The 13,340-nt window shown below is 42.0% G+C and overlaps 1 protein-coding gene across 4 annotated transcripts in view; it reads right to left on the bottom strand.

Moving 5' to 3' along the window:
- Positions 1–2,037: 2,037 nt before the first annotated feature.
- Positions 2,038–13,340, bottom strand: part of lrba (LPS responsive beige-like anchor protein) — a 213,160-nt gene continuing 201,857 nt past the window's right edge. For all 4 annotated transcript variants that reach the window (XM_053677668.1, XM_053677669.1, XM_053677671.1 and 1 more), the window contains 3 exons: positions 13,070–13,257; positions 4,542–4,693; positions 2,038–4,351 (listed from right to left, as the gene is read on the bottom strand). In XM_053677668.1, coding sequence (XP_053533643.1) covers positions 4,261–4,351; positions 4,542–4,693; positions 13,070–13,257 — 431 coding nt within the window. In that variant the 3' untranslated portion in view covers positions 2,038–4,260. The remainder of the gene's footprint in view (positions 4,352–4,541; positions 4,694–13,069; positions 13,258–13,340) is intronic.

Raw genomic sequence — 13,340 nt, 5'->3', positions numbered from 1 at the left:
GGTTGTTGGTTCGAATCTGGCTTGTCCTGTCCGTGGTTGAGCTGGGCTGAGGGCGTCCCCAGAGTCAACACCTCTCTCCCCAGAGGGCGTTGGCTGAGGGTGGTCCCAGAGGGTGGTCCCAGGACACCCAAAAAAAAGTGTGTGTGATAGGTGGTTAGCTGAAATTCCTATATAATGCAAAACTAAGTCTAACCTCTTTCTTCCAGCTTCATAACCCTTTATGGTTGTCTTCCTGGGCTTTTGGGGGGGGGCAGCTGCCCGGATATTGCCCCCCCTCAGTTTACGCCCACCAGCCGTCACTTTGCCGTCCTGGACCTTCCACGCTTCACTTTGCCACCCTGAATCGTCTACGCTCATATCCTGGAGACCTGGCTGGGGGTTTGAACCAGCGACCTCACAACCCAGAGGTGATGCTCATCCAGGTGAGCCACAGGATCTCGTACTTACCGACCCTTTTCGGTAACTTTTGTTTTCTTAATCCTTACTTAACTAAACCAAAAACTAATGCAAAAAGCATGGATTCGAATCAGAGCGCTCAGCCATCAGAGACCGTGACACTAACCACTACACCACTGTGCCTGAACTTGAAGGCGAGACTACAATGAAACAGTTAGTAGAAGACGAGGTGGTTGTTTTCACTCAGCTGCCAACGGTAGAGCTTCCGAGCTCATCACGTCCCTGTAGGTCCTCTCAGTAATGGGAAGCCACAAGTGTAACTATGAGAACACCGCTAACCAGCACGCACTTTACCTACTAAATTGCGTTACTATTGTGAAACATCACAAAACAGAGAAAGACTAAGAATTGTTTGGTGCCTACAATGGGCGGATGAGCATCAGAACTGGACCATGGAGCAATGGAAGAAGGTGAGCAGCATTTTTTTTTACATCATGTGGCTGTCGCTTACCCGGGGAGGAGATGGCACCAGAATGCACTATGGGAAGAATGTAAGCCAGCGGAGGCAGCGTGATGCTCTGGGCAATGTTCTGCTGGGGAACCATGGGTCCTGGTATTCATATGGACGTTACTTTGCCACGTACCTCCTACTTAAACATTTTTGCAGACCAAGTACACCCCTTCATGGCAACACTCCATTCCCTAATGGCTGTGGCCTCTTTCAGCAGGATAATGCGTCCTGCTACACTATATACTATAAATGAGTATCATTAATATGGTACTATATCAGACCTAGTATCACTTGTGCATGAACAAGCACATGTGCACTTTTCACGGCCACTGTTTAAACAATGAGAAATAAAACGTCATGTTTGTATGTGTGTACGTTTTCTAGATACATGTTGAGTGATAAATGTACATACTGAAGAGGAGTTGTTGATGTATTATTAGTCCCTATACTGATAAAAAAAAAATGTAAATACATATTTTTAAAATATATTGGATTAAGTGTAATGTAGCCCATTACCTAAAATGAGTTGGATACCACTGGTGTGGGTAATCTAAATAAAATCAGTGTTGTTTTAGTACAGTGTCTGTTAATGACCATCTCTCCTCTCCAGCCTCGCATCAGGAGCATCCTCGAGCATGAAGAAAGGACTTCGGGACTCCATCAGGATTCATCATTAGGATGTAGAGAAGACGTTGGTGAGTTTAAACGCTAAATGTTGTACCTTTGATGTAGTGTTTAACAGCCACGCCGGGCTTTTTTTTTCCTTTTCCGTCAGCCAGCAAGAGATACCATGGGTGGAATTAACGTTTGGTCATGAATGTTCTCCTCTAAGCTTCTAACTAAGGGTATAGAAAATTTGCACTCTTTTAGCGATGAAATGTAAAGTAATGAAACCACCAGCCGTGTTTAAAATCAACGCCAATAAGTGCGATGGGTGAGGTAAGCTAATTTATCCACAGTGCATTATGGGTAACACGTGACCGGTACGAACGCTGGGAGACAGCCACGAGCATGGCGTTTTGTTCGAATCGACACCTTAACATCGTGTTAAAATTTAGGACAGAGCCTTGGGAAAAGGCGGACGTTGCCACGGGAGGCATGAATTAGTAAAGAAAACCACTCGATTCGAATTCGCTTATAAAACTCTGTTTTATTATTTCAATTTCATCACACACATTTCCACTCTGATTGTCATGGAAACAAAATATAATTCACAAAAAAAATAAAATAATAATAATAATCAAACAAGAAGAAACAGTGAGTAGGCGTTACTGTCATCACCACTAGGCATGTGCCGATATTGGGGACACGGTGAAATATCACCCCTCTCTGTGAGCTCTATACGGGAAGAGGCTGCCTGATTAGACAGCATGTTTCGGCTGTGTCTCAATCAGAAGGCAGAGCAAAGATCGCAGTCTTTTAAGGGTTCTCACTTTAGATAGAAGGGAATGAGAAAAGAGTATCGCGAACCGCGACGAAACGTTATCACGATATCGGCACGTGCCTAGTCACCACGCTCCAGTGTTTCGTTTTAGGGTTGGTATTTCAGCAAGTGCACACTTCATGCAGTGAACATCATCTCAGCTTTCTTTCATAGTGCAAGTATTAAACTAATTAAGCTTCAAGAGATTTTATTGATGACATCACTTCCTGTTCAGGTAGGTCTGCGGTTACAGTAAGACACACCAGGACAGGTCTGGTGGATTGACAGATATGAAATATGTTTAAAAAAAAAAAAAAACCCCAAAAGACAAAAATGATAATAATAATAAGAAGAATATATCATGCAATTCAATCGAATCACCCCCTCCACACACACACAAGCTAAATGATATCACCAATGCTAATTTTCTGCTAATGTTCAAATTACAGCCCTTTAATAAACAAACGGAGAGCACAGATCATCACGGAGGCCGCTCTCAACGGATAATCGCTATAGAGTCACGTCTCTGAAATAATCGTACGCGAATAATTTTATGATGTAATTCCCCTTTCGGCCTTAAAGCTCCCGCCGCTTGCGAATCGTAATTCACACTTTCACGTCACAAGTTTTAACGGTTCAGGTGTGTCTGGGACAATGAGGGCGGAGCTTAAGTCAAGTCTGATCTGCCGTTCGAGAACTGATCACATGACGTCACGTTGTGCTCGACGTGCTTAGCCTAAAACTCGGCTTCGATCGCACAATGTACATTTTTAACGTTATTGCTTTAGTGCTGGCTCAACGTAGGCTAACTAGTAGAGCATTCTTAAATTTGACGGTTTACACCAACAATGTGAAGTCACATGATGAAGTCTGTAATTAGCTTGAACTTAAATTCATTTGACAATCAGCTTGGCCCCGCCCCTTCAACTGGTATAACCGTTCGTAAATGGTGATGTGTAGTCAATTGCAGTCAAAGTTTATGATCTTAACGTTGCATTGAGTTACGGTTACTAAATAACTACGGTCAGACCAGCAAATGACATTCAGCTATCTTTATCGGTGTCGCTTGTGGGCGTGGCTCAGGTGAGAAACTACCCGCTAACTACTTAGAGGCAAACGAACCGACGAACTGATCGGAGTAAAAACTGGTCGGCTTCATGCTTTACCACGTCCTACCTCATTTGCATGGAACGTTGCTTACTAGCGCGAGCGTCCGGCGACGTCGGTGATGATCCGTGAGCGAGTGCTGATACTATCTTGAATTTAGGCAGCTGAATCGTTACTCTGCAGTGGACATTTTGAGCTTTTATTCTCCCTTTAAACAGAATTAGAGTTTGCTGAAGATAACAGTCACAGCGTTAAAGACAAAAAAAAAAAAAAAATCATCCCACTCACCCAGAGACACACACATAAAGGGACCCCATTAGGGATGTGCCGATAATCGGTTACGGTAGGGTACGTGGCGATATTTGCTGTGCAGTTTGCAGTGTTATTACAGATGCTTTGCGTAGAACAGAGATGAAGCGTTTCCCATTAGGAGGCAGTACAGGGACAGGTGTCTTACAACATGGCAGACAGTAGTCCTTTATTAACAAAACAATATCGTGATCAGATTGAGCCTTGATTAAATTACAGCAATATTAACAGTAAGTATCGGCACATACCTAATATATATGTGTGTGTGTATATATATATATATATATATATGTGTGTGTGTTCACATTAGCGTCAAGGTGAAAATAGAGCTAAAAATAGATTTCATATTTAATCAGAAAATCCTAGAAGATCTACAAAACTTTATTTAGCAACACTCTTTATTAAAAATAACTACGCTATTCTGATTACATTCAGTGTTCAGGGTTCGACTCGGCCGTCGTCGCGGTCACCGGGGGGTCGCCACGGTCACGACGTGCCACCGTGGTGACAGACATCAGTACCGGGTTCGGTACTCATGGTGCCATCTGTTGAAGTCGTTGTAGAAGAGAACGATGCTACCAGACGCCATGCCGGTAATGATACATCTAGAGAGACAGATGCAGTTAAAATGTTTAATGTTCTATTTAATTACTATTAAGAGAATTTTATTTGGTGATTAATATGGTATTGTTCAGTATTGATGGGTATTTATCAGTTTAGATGGTAACTACTCAATATTATGGGTGTATGGTACCTTTGCACTGTTTGTAGGTGTGTGTGTGTGTGTGTGTATACCTTTGGTCGGTGGTCAAGGCCATGGAGCGAATGGCAGCATCGCAGCCTGGATAACTGAAGAGCTGTTTGAGATCATGGAGCTGCCACACAGTGAGAACCCCCCGCTCTCCTCCACACAGCAGGTACTGACCATTACTACTCAATAACATAGCCTAAACACACAGACACACACACACACAGAGATATTAAAAATTATAGAAACTTTCCTAAGGGGAAAATGGTTGTAGTGTTACTCATGCTGGTGATGCAGGACATTTAGTCATTCAGTCCATTAGACCACACACACAGGAAAGTGAACCATGAACCTGTTACAGTACTTTACTCTGAACAGCTCAGCCAGCTACACAACCACATACCTCAATCTGTGTGTGTGTGAGATAAACACTCAATGTGGGACACTGATATAGGACGACGAGGACCCATGCACATTTTGTAATGAGGACAGTTTCGGGCGGTCTGTGAGACCACTTCCTGCTTATGAATGTCACATGACTGGCCTAACATTACACATACTACATGCAGTACCAGAGCCGCAAAACTCACGATACACCATCTTCATCCTTGTCATTAAACTCATACTTGTTCCTGAATGCAGATGATCATGTATGCGAACCTTTATGTACCTACAAGGCAGGATTATGAAGGAATGTACGTCAATCTTACTCTGAGAGAGCAGTCCAGCGGCGCGGGACATTCAAACAACGGTAAGTAAACGCAGACGGCCTGAGAAATGTAATCAGTCCGTCTCAGTCCGGTGTTAGACAGGTGTGTGACAGGCAGACCTGGAGATATATAGATATAAAGACCTACAGGTCTACCTATATACTGTGTTGAAAGTATTGGAACGGCACGGCCAGTGCTTTATTCTCTATACGTTGAAGACGTTTGGGTTTGAGATGAAAAGATAAACATGGGATGATCAATTAGGATTTCGGCTTTCATTTCCTGGTATTGACATCCAGATGTTAGCGTTAAACAACTTAGAACATGGCACCTTTTGTGGCATTTTTAGGCGACTTGCTGTTACAATACGTTCAGAGGGGACTGTAAATAGACAGATGGACAGAGATGTGTATACACAGAAAGACAGACGGATAAAGAGAGATAGACAGATGTACTGACATACAGATAGTCAGACAGACAGACTGTAAACATTATATAACTGGAATGACAGACATATAGATGGAGAGATAGAAAGACGAATGAGAGTACAGACATTTAGACAGATATAAAATAGATAGGCAAATATGCAGCCATACTGGACAGACAGACAGATGAAGACTCCATAATGAAGAACAGAGTAATGAAGCCCCGGTGTGAGCCCCTGACTCAGTACCAGCGTGCGTGCGTGTGTGTTTTTATGTCAGGTTTGTCAGAGCAGAGACGTGTCCGGAGTCCTGTCGCAGGTACGGTGAGGTGTCCTATCCTGAGTAGGCAGAGGTGTCACAGCAGCACGTCGGCCACGTGTTTGGCGGCGTTGTGTCTGATGCTGCTGATCATCATCGGGTTGCTGAGTGCGATTAACGCCAATCTCCGAAGCAGCTGTCTCAATCAGAGCGCGGTGCCGGTGCCGACGTCCACACATCTACAGCTTTACAGTGAGTCCACATGCACTGCTGCTACACCAGGTGTCTTACCGAACAAACTACTAATCCCATAATGCATTGCAAACAGCTGAGAGCACGACATCAATTCAATAAGCAGAGTACAGCAAAGCTTAAAAGTATTAAAAGCTTGATGATTGGTTAAAAAAATGGATCCTAGATATGTTACTAAGTGAATATATTGATATTTAAATATATACAGTCGTGTGAAAAACTAAGTACACCCCATGGAAATTATTGACTTTTAAAAAATATATATATATATATATATATTTATATTTTTTTTACATATTTGGACAAGCAAACATTTCATCCTCTTTGAAACGGTGCCTATTAATAAAGTTGATAGTCTATCAAATGACACATAAAATTTACATTTTGTTGTAATTTTCAATATTTAAATTAACACCAAAAAAAAAAGATCGGTCACATGGAAAAAGTAAGTACACCCCTACGTTTTTATCACACCTTCAAAATGCATAAAACTAGACTCAGGTATGCCTATGAGTCTGGAAAGGGATTTGAAAAGATCTCCAAATTATTTGAAACACATCCCTCCACTGTAAGGAAAATCATCTACAAAAGGGCGCAGATTTCAAACGACTGCCGATTTGTCCAGGAATGGCCGTCCAGTTGAAGTTGAGCCGAAAGTGGACCTTTCAACAGGATTATGATCCTAAGCACACGAGCAAATCCACCAAGGAACGGCTCAAAAAGAAGAAACAGAGGGTTATGGAACGGCCTAGTCAAAGCCCGGATTTAAATCCCGTTGAAATGTTGTGGGGGGATTTGAAACGGGCCGTACATGAAAGAAAACTCCTCAAACATCTTGCAACTGAAAGAATATTGCATGAAAGAGTGGTCAAAAATACCAGCAAGCCTGGAGGACAATTATACAAAACGCCTACAAGAAGTTATTTCTGCTAAAGGGGGCAATACCAGCTTCTGAGGCCAAGGGAGTACTTACTTTTTCCACAGGATATCACATGTATTGATATTTCTGTTGAATAAATGATTGAAAAAGCTGATTTTCATTGTGGTTTTGTTCAAGGACATCAGCTTTAACAGGCACGGTTTCAAACACGATCAAACATTTGCTCGTCCAAGTATGTCAAAAAAGCCAACAATTTCCACGGGGTGTACTTACTTTTTCACACGACTGCATATATTAATTGTTTTATTGTTTAAATTGTTTTATTGTTATATATTGTTCGTTAGTTACTGTTGACTTTTAGTGAACTTTTTTCAATTGATATTTATTCAGACGCATAAAAATGAGTAAGAAGCGTATTATTTATACGATTATAGAAAAAAGGCAGTTCTTTTAAAATAAGGTTGTTTTTTTGTTTGTTTTGTTTTTTCAAACGCAATTTTCCGTTTTCGGCCAAAAACGGTCATTTCGGTCCATCATTAATTATCGCATACACGGTTTCCATGGTTACAAAGATGATTAACAGACTCCTGTGCTGTGTTTTTCTGTGTCATAGATTCTTCGCTAACAGACACTCGTTAACGCTGTGTGTGTGAGAGAGAGAGAGAGAGAGCGGAAAAATCTCAGCCGATGCAGACGACACCACTAACCTACTTTACCAGCGTATGTACAGATTATTATCGTTATTTTAATAATATTTTTAAAAATCCTCTTCAATGTTTGCACAACCTTATGTTCAGTAATGCAGCCAAAAACAAAATGGACACACATTCCCCCATCAGCCAGGACAAGTTCGGTGCCACACCCACAAATACAAAACTCATCGTTTAACGCGAGTGACATTTCCTGCATCTAAAAAGACAGAAAACCCCCTAAAAATGCCACACACCTGCCACATGACCCAGTTACTGCTTCTGCGTGTGTTAGAGTGTGTCACTCCATTTGGGACGGAGCCCATAAAATTGCTGACCGCTATCTACAGTATGCATCAATGAACGCATTTCTATCAAGTGCTACAAGATAGTATTTACACTTTGGGACTGTTTAACATTTAGTTTAATCACGCATAGTCGAGGATCTGATGGAGTCTTTAAATGGCTGATGTTCCACTTAGTGCACTACACAGGCGTAAATTCTAGCAATTGGGACGGAGCCTTGGAAAAGTTTTAGCAAGAATTCTAAACAACCATTGACTGTAGCATTTGGGACAAAGCCCTTAAAATAGCCGACGTTCTAATAAGTGGATCGGAGGCGTGATGGATGTGCTACGTTGGCTAACGCCCCCTGCGGACCGTCTGCGCGTACCTTAAGCTAAACCGGCTCACGTCGTCTCGGCCAATCGGATCCACTTTAGCTGAACTCTCTCGATGGCGCTCTGGCGTCGGAGTCCTGCAGCGCCAGGACTGGAGAGAGACAGATTTATTTGCTTCATCTGCTCTTCCTCTGCCGGTGTGGGTTGTGTTACACTGTAAAGAGTCCCTCAGGAAACATCGACAGTATACTACCTCAAAGACGCAGGAGTCTTTTTTTTTTTTTTTTTATTCACTGTGGACTCGCTGCAGAACATCACTCATGTCAGGAATTCGGCAACGGGGCTACTACTGTACACTGCAGTCCTTCTGGTAATATAACATCATATTTAACGTAAATTATTGTAATTAGGTGAACTGTGGTCACTCAAAAAGTGGAGGTGAGGGAGCTGTAGCGCTCCGTACAGTTTATTATTTCTATTCAATTAAATTAAACTCACCCAATGGTCTGAGTACCGGGAATATCCAGATTACTGCCAATAGTGGCTCTTGGTCTTTAATATCAAGCTCCTAGCTGTCTAACCAGTAAATTTGTCAACTGACTGTCCATCAGTCCATCCATCTGCCTATCCATCTGCCCATCCATCCATCCATCCATCAGTCCATCCATCCGATAATTTTGCCAAGAATGACAACATGGTGTGTTTTCACTAGTGATTTTTCCATCCATCCATCCATTCTTTCATCACCAGAATCTTTGTCATTGTGTATGTTTATCAGGGGTGATTTTTTTCCTCCACCTCTTTGTCTATCCATCTATAGAACTGTCTATCCATCTAATCTATCCATGAATTTGTCCATCCATCCAGTAATGTGCGAAGAATGACAGCATGGTGTGTTATCAGTGGTGATTTTTCCATCCATCAATCCGCCCATATTTTTTATGCAACCATCCACCTGTCCATCCACTGGTTTGCCCATCCATCCATTTGTCCATCCACTGGTTTACCCATCCATCCATCCACTGGTTTGCCCATCCATCCATCCATCATTGACTCTTTGTCAGTATGTATGTTATCAGTGGCGATTTTTCCATCCACCTCTTTGTCCATCCGCCATTCATCTATCCACCCATCCATTCATCTGCCCTCCCTTTTGTCCATCTGTCCTTCCATCAAGCCGTTGTGGAATGTCATTGTACTGAGAAGCACAGCAGGATGTGTTATTTCTGGAGATTTTCCCATCGATCTCATTGTCCCGCCATCCGTCCACCAATTCGTGTCTCTGTCTGTCCGTCCATCCATTCATCGGTTGTTAGTTAAATTGTTACTGTGCTAAAACTAGGGGTGTTTCTACCAAACATACTCCTCAATCCATCTCTCCATCAACACTCCCATCACCTTTCTAGCAACATGCTGAGAACGTTTACTACATTAAAACGCACAGAAAATGTTCAGGTGAACTTTTATGTTGTTTGGATTGTCTTAGTTCTCTCTGTGACATTTCACCAGTTTTATCTGTTTATCCATCCATCTATCCATTCATGACTTGTTGAGAATGCTAACATGCTATGTAATCGTTAGATCATTTCATCCAGTGCATCCATCCATCTATCCACTCTTCCTCCAGTCATTTACTGTTTCTTTCTGCTATAGAACTGCTCACAAACCCTTGATTTGTTCCTGTAGTAGAAACGTTAGCATGCTCATGTTAGCATGCTGTGATCACTGAAGATGTTTTTATAAATAACGTCTGGGAAAAATGTGTGCGAGGGACCCCCCCCCGGACTGGCTTTAAAAACGCTCGCTGTCTTTCCCCCTACAGTTGGTATAAATCACACGTCCCTTTCAGGAACGATCCAACATGGCCGCCACAACTCACATCTCAGACCCACGGTGAGTATGTAAGACTAAACAGAGCCGTCGCCCCGGAGACAGCAAACAGAGCGCAGGCCGTTTTTCATCCCTCTTTCCCTCTCTAATCTCTCTCTTCTGGGCCAGAGTCTGTCTGGAGAGGGCAAGGCCAGGGATTTATAGAGACATTAATGCAATCAATTACATATGGCTGCATGTTTCAGGAAGAAAGAATCTGCTAAAAGGGTTACACTCAAGCGACACACACACACACACACATACACATTTTCCAGTACACACACAAATCTAAAAACAGCTCTATATACAACTACTATTTCTTCTGGTTTAAACACAGCATCTATCAAATGTGTTGGATTTATTTGCGTATTTCAGTAGCATGAATATTTTAGCTTCAACTAAATGATTTAGTTGTGATATTCTTCAGTATGTACTAAAATAACAAGGAAGAAATTAACTAAACCTTTGCTAACCCCAAAAACCTCAGCCTCCAGTTATATCATTCTAAAAAGGAGCTTATGCTAATCACATCATAGCAGCTTACAATCTTATTTAAGTCAGGTGAACATGTTTAACTATGTTAGCATGTTTAGCTGCGTCAACTGTTAGCCTGGACGGCTGTTAATCGTGCTAGCGCTTAGCCAGGTTTAATGCTTAGCAAAGCTAGTCAAGTGAACTGTTTCAGGGCTAGCTATTTAACACCTCGGCATATTTAGCAAGATCAGCTCTATTGTCAGGTTAACGGTTATATAGTTAGTTTTTTAGTCAGGTTTTAGTCTCTAAACATCGAATACAAGTTGGAGAAAAAAAAAGAGAAGAAATTATTAATAACTCTAGCTAAAAATGCTAACATTGCTAATAATAAATAATAGCCTCCAGTTAGGATTATGAAAGCTATGAGAGCTAAGCAGCATGCAGTCCTTCTTTAGTCATGCTAGCTGTTGCTAATATTTCACTTCAGCTTTTTTTTTTTTTTTCAGTCAGGTGATTATTTGTTAGTCAGGTTAGCATGTTTATTTGGATTATTTATCTGTCTAGTCGGCTGTTAGCGATTAATGTTAAAAAGACGAGGTTTTTATTTAAGTTAGCGTGTTTATACCAGGTTGGTTATGCTAGCTCGGTATTAGTACTAATGCTAGCTCGGTTTAATGACGTTAGCTGTTAAGTCAGGTCAGTGGTTCTCAGGTTAGACGACAGTTTAGCAGTTTAGCGAGATTAGCGTGTGTAGTTGAGGCGCTTCATTAAGGCAGGAAGGTTTTCTTTTTCTCCACACGTCAGCATAAATGAAAACAAATAGCAGCAGAACGCTAATGGAGGAAGCTAATCAGGATCTGGCAATGCTGCTGCTCTTTCTAATGGGAAACAGGTGTGGAGAGAGTGTGTGTACATGCAAGTGTGTGTGTGTGTGTGTGTGCTCTGTGGATTTTCCCAGGCCTGCAGGAAAGGGAAAGTGATGGAGAAAGAAGGAGCTGGTGGATTTCTGGGAGCGCTGCCCGTTAGTGACTAATGTGACCTCTCACACGCTACGACTGCTCTTAGATATTCTGACACACACACACACACACACTTTCTCCCTTAGGCCACTCTCAAAATCTCTGGTCTCTCTGTCATGTTGTAACACTGCAGATCAAAGGCCAGCCCTTTCAGAGCAGGAGAGATGGAGTGATGGAGGGAGCGAGGGAGGAGGGCAGACGGAGTCCAGAGCGTACGCCGTGCTTTAATCATGCTCCGTTCCAAAATCGGAACAAAAGAAGAACGAGTGGAAGCTGATTTCCCAAGCGCCCTTAATAACGAGCACACGCCTGAACGCAGGACCAGACTTTCCTTCCTTCCTTCCTTCTTTATTTATTTATTTATTTATTAACACACACACACACACACACACACCTACACTGACATCTCCACCCTTCACCTTCTTCCTGAAAAACTCTCAGACTTTACACATTAAAACTGTTTTTACACAACATCTATAATATCGAATATGCTGAAACATACACACACACACACACGCAGCAGAGGTGACCTGCTGGACATCAGGACAGACTGAACATCAACACTATAATTAGCAATCTTAATGAAACGCTAACTTGACCAAATGTGCTAATCTGACTATACAGCTAACCTGCTCATTTTAATAATAATAAATAAATAAAAACCAACCTGTCTAAACTAGTGAATGTGATTTAAACTAGCTAACCTTAGTAAACCTGCTAGGCTTAACAAAAAGCTAACCTGACTAAATAACTAATCGGAGTATACAGCTAACCTGCTAATGTCATAAAAAGATAACCTGACTAAACCTGTGAATGTGAATAAACTAGCTAATCTTACTAAACAGCTAACCCTCAATAAACCTGCTAACCTGATCTAAACTAGGTATCTTACTAAACCTGCTAAATGTAATAAACAGCTAACCTCAATAAACCACTTAACTGACTAAATAGCTAGTCTGACCATACAGCTAACCTGCTAATTTAATTTTATAAATGATTAGTTAGATTAGTGGGTTTAGACAGGTTATCTGACATGGACTAGTCATGCTAGCCTAGCCCCACTGCTCCACATTTTAGTTTGAACAGGAGTATATTGAATCATTTGAGTTACTTTAATATTTGTACACTGGTTTAAATGGACTTTGTGCTTTCAACATGGGAAGCTGAAACGTCACACACTCGCAACTCAAGAGTTTGTGTGAACGCTGTTGCTAGGCGACGGGAAATACATGGATGATGAGCACAGCTAGCTACTGACTGAGGATAGTGATATAGCTAGCTTCTAACTGTTAATGTTTTATATGGACAAATAAAGTGCATGTGCAGATCGCAGTGTGTGTGTGTGTGTGTGTGTGTGTGTGTGTGTCTGTTAGTCTCACCCTGATGTTGTCCTCGATGTGTGTGTCGCACAGCAGTTTACCGTTGATGCTGTATACACACACATGTCCGGAGGTATAGTAGATGACGCAGTGTCCCTCCGCACTCGCCTGCATCAGCATCGGCCTCTCGCTGCTCTCAAACACACGCAGCAGCTCTCCACTCACCGAGTGTAACAGACACGGGCCGTCTGCACACACACACACAGTCTCAACTTCAGGCCCTGATTCAAATTCAATGCATTGTCAAGCAAATGTGTCTGTGTGTGTGTGT

Source organism: Ictalurus punctatus, chromosome 29 (genome assembly GCF_001660625.3).
Source record: "Ictalurus punctatus breed USDA103 chromosome 29, Coco_2.0, whole genome shotgun sequence".
NCBI lineage: Eukaryota > Metazoa > Chordata > Actinopteri > Siluriformes > Ictaluridae > Ictalurus > Ictalurus punctatus.
Note: the sequence above shows the minus strand (reverse complement) of the source record. Positions and strands in the feature narration are given on the sequence as shown.